Source organism: Mandrillus leucophaeus, unplaced genomic scaffold, assembly GCF_000951045.1.
Source record: "Mandrillus leucophaeus isolate KB7577 unplaced genomic scaffold, Mleu.le_1.0 Scaffold1163, whole genome shotgun sequence".
NCBI lineage: Eukaryota > Metazoa > Chordata > Mammalia > Primates > Cercopithecidae > Mandrillus > Mandrillus leucophaeus.
In genome coordinates, this window is record NW_012099910.1 from 152,509 (window position 1) to 154,202 (window position 1,694).

Here is a 1,694-nt window from a genome sequence, read left to right on the forward strand (position 1 = left end):
AATTCATACTGGAGAGAAACCCTACAAATGTGAAGAATGTGGCAAAGCCTTTAACTGGTCCTCAACTCTCACTAAGCATAAGGTAATTCATACTGGACAGAAACCCTACAAATGTAAAGAATGTGGCAAAGCTTTTAATCAATGCTCAAACCTTACTACACACAAGAAAATTCATGCCGTAGAAAAAACTGACAAATATGAAGAATGGACCGGGCGCAGTGGCTCACACGTGTAATCCCAGCACTTTGGGAGGTCAAGGCTGGTGGATCATGAGATCAAGAGATTGAGACCATCCTGGCCTACATGGTATTTAGTAGTCTCTACTAAAAAATACGAAAATTAGTTGGGTGTGGTGGCGCATGCCTGCAGTCCTAGCTACTAAGGAGACTGAGGCACGAGAATCCCTTGAACCCGGGAGGTGGAGGTTGCAGTGTGCCGAGATCGTGCCACTGCACTCCAGCCTAGTGACAGAGTGAGACTTCGTCTCAAAAAAAAAAGTGGCAAAGCTTTTAACCAATTAACAACTCACTATACATAAGATAATTTATACTGGAGAGAAACCCTAGAAGTGTGAATAATGTGGCAAAGCCTTTAACAAGTCCTTAATTCTTAGCAGACATAAGAGAATTACTGGAGAGAAATTGTACAAACCTGAATGATATAACAATGCAGTTGACAACACCTGAACATTTCTAAACACCTTTAAATGGTTGTCACACTTGATTGTAGGTAAAATACTTCATACTAGAGCTAGAAACCTCTACAAGTGTGAAGAATGTGGCAAAACATTTAACCAATGCTGACACTTTATTGGACAGGGAATGATTTATACTTGAGAAAAATTATGCAAATGTAAAGAATGTGAAGAAGCCATTAATATCTGCTCACATCTTATTCAATATCAGAGAGTTCATACTTAATAGAAACATTAAAAATGAAATTACTGTCAATAGATTTTTCAGAAAATATAAGCCTTTAAAGTGAAGAAGAGTATTTATTTTGAAGACAAGCATTAAAATATCAAGAGTGAGCTGGGCATGGTGGCTCACGCCTGTAATTTCTGCACTTTGGAGGCTGAGGTGGGTGGTTCACTTGAGGTCAGAATTTCAAGACTAGCCTGGCCAACATGATGAAACTCCGTCTCTACCCAAAATACAAAAATTAGGTGGGTGTGGTGGTGCATGACTAATCCCAGCTACTAGGAGGTTGAGACAGGAGAACCGCTTGAACCTAGGAGGCAGAGGTTGCAGTTAGCTGAGTTTGTGCCACCGCACTGCAGCCTGGGCACTCCAACTGCACTCCATCTCAAAAAAAAAACTAACATGAAGAGTATTGTGGTACCATTACTTGTATTACAGATCTTATTTTACACATTTTGTACTAGAGGAAAACGCTGAAGTTGTTGCTGAAACTTTCTTCAACATCAGAGAATATATCTTGAAGAAAATCGCTGCAAAGGTGATAAATTTGGAAAAACATTTTTTTACAAACTACAGCCTAGGAAACACCAGAGAGTTCATACTAAAATATATTTTTGCAGATGCAGTAATATAAAAAATTAGTTATTTGAAAATTAAGTCTGTAAATATCAATTCAGAGTAGATGTATCTAAGGAACTGACACTTCAGACAGTACACTAAATCAGAGTGCTGAGTTTAGAAAATAACTCAAAACTGAAATTTACATAAATATTT

General features: G+C 38.1%; 1 protein-coding gene across 1 annotated transcript in view; it reads left to right on the plus strand.

The window, feature by feature from the left end:
* LOC105553173 (putative zinc finger protein 724) overlaps positions 1-803 on the plus strand; it is a 37,210-nt gene extending 36,407 nt beyond the window's left edge. The window contains 2 exon segments of the mRNA XM_011999150.1: positions 15-113; positions 730-803. Of these exon segments, the coding sequence (XP_011854540.1) occupies positions 15-113; positions 730-803 (173 nt within the window).
* The last annotated feature ends 891 nt before the right edge of the window (positions 804-1,694 follow it).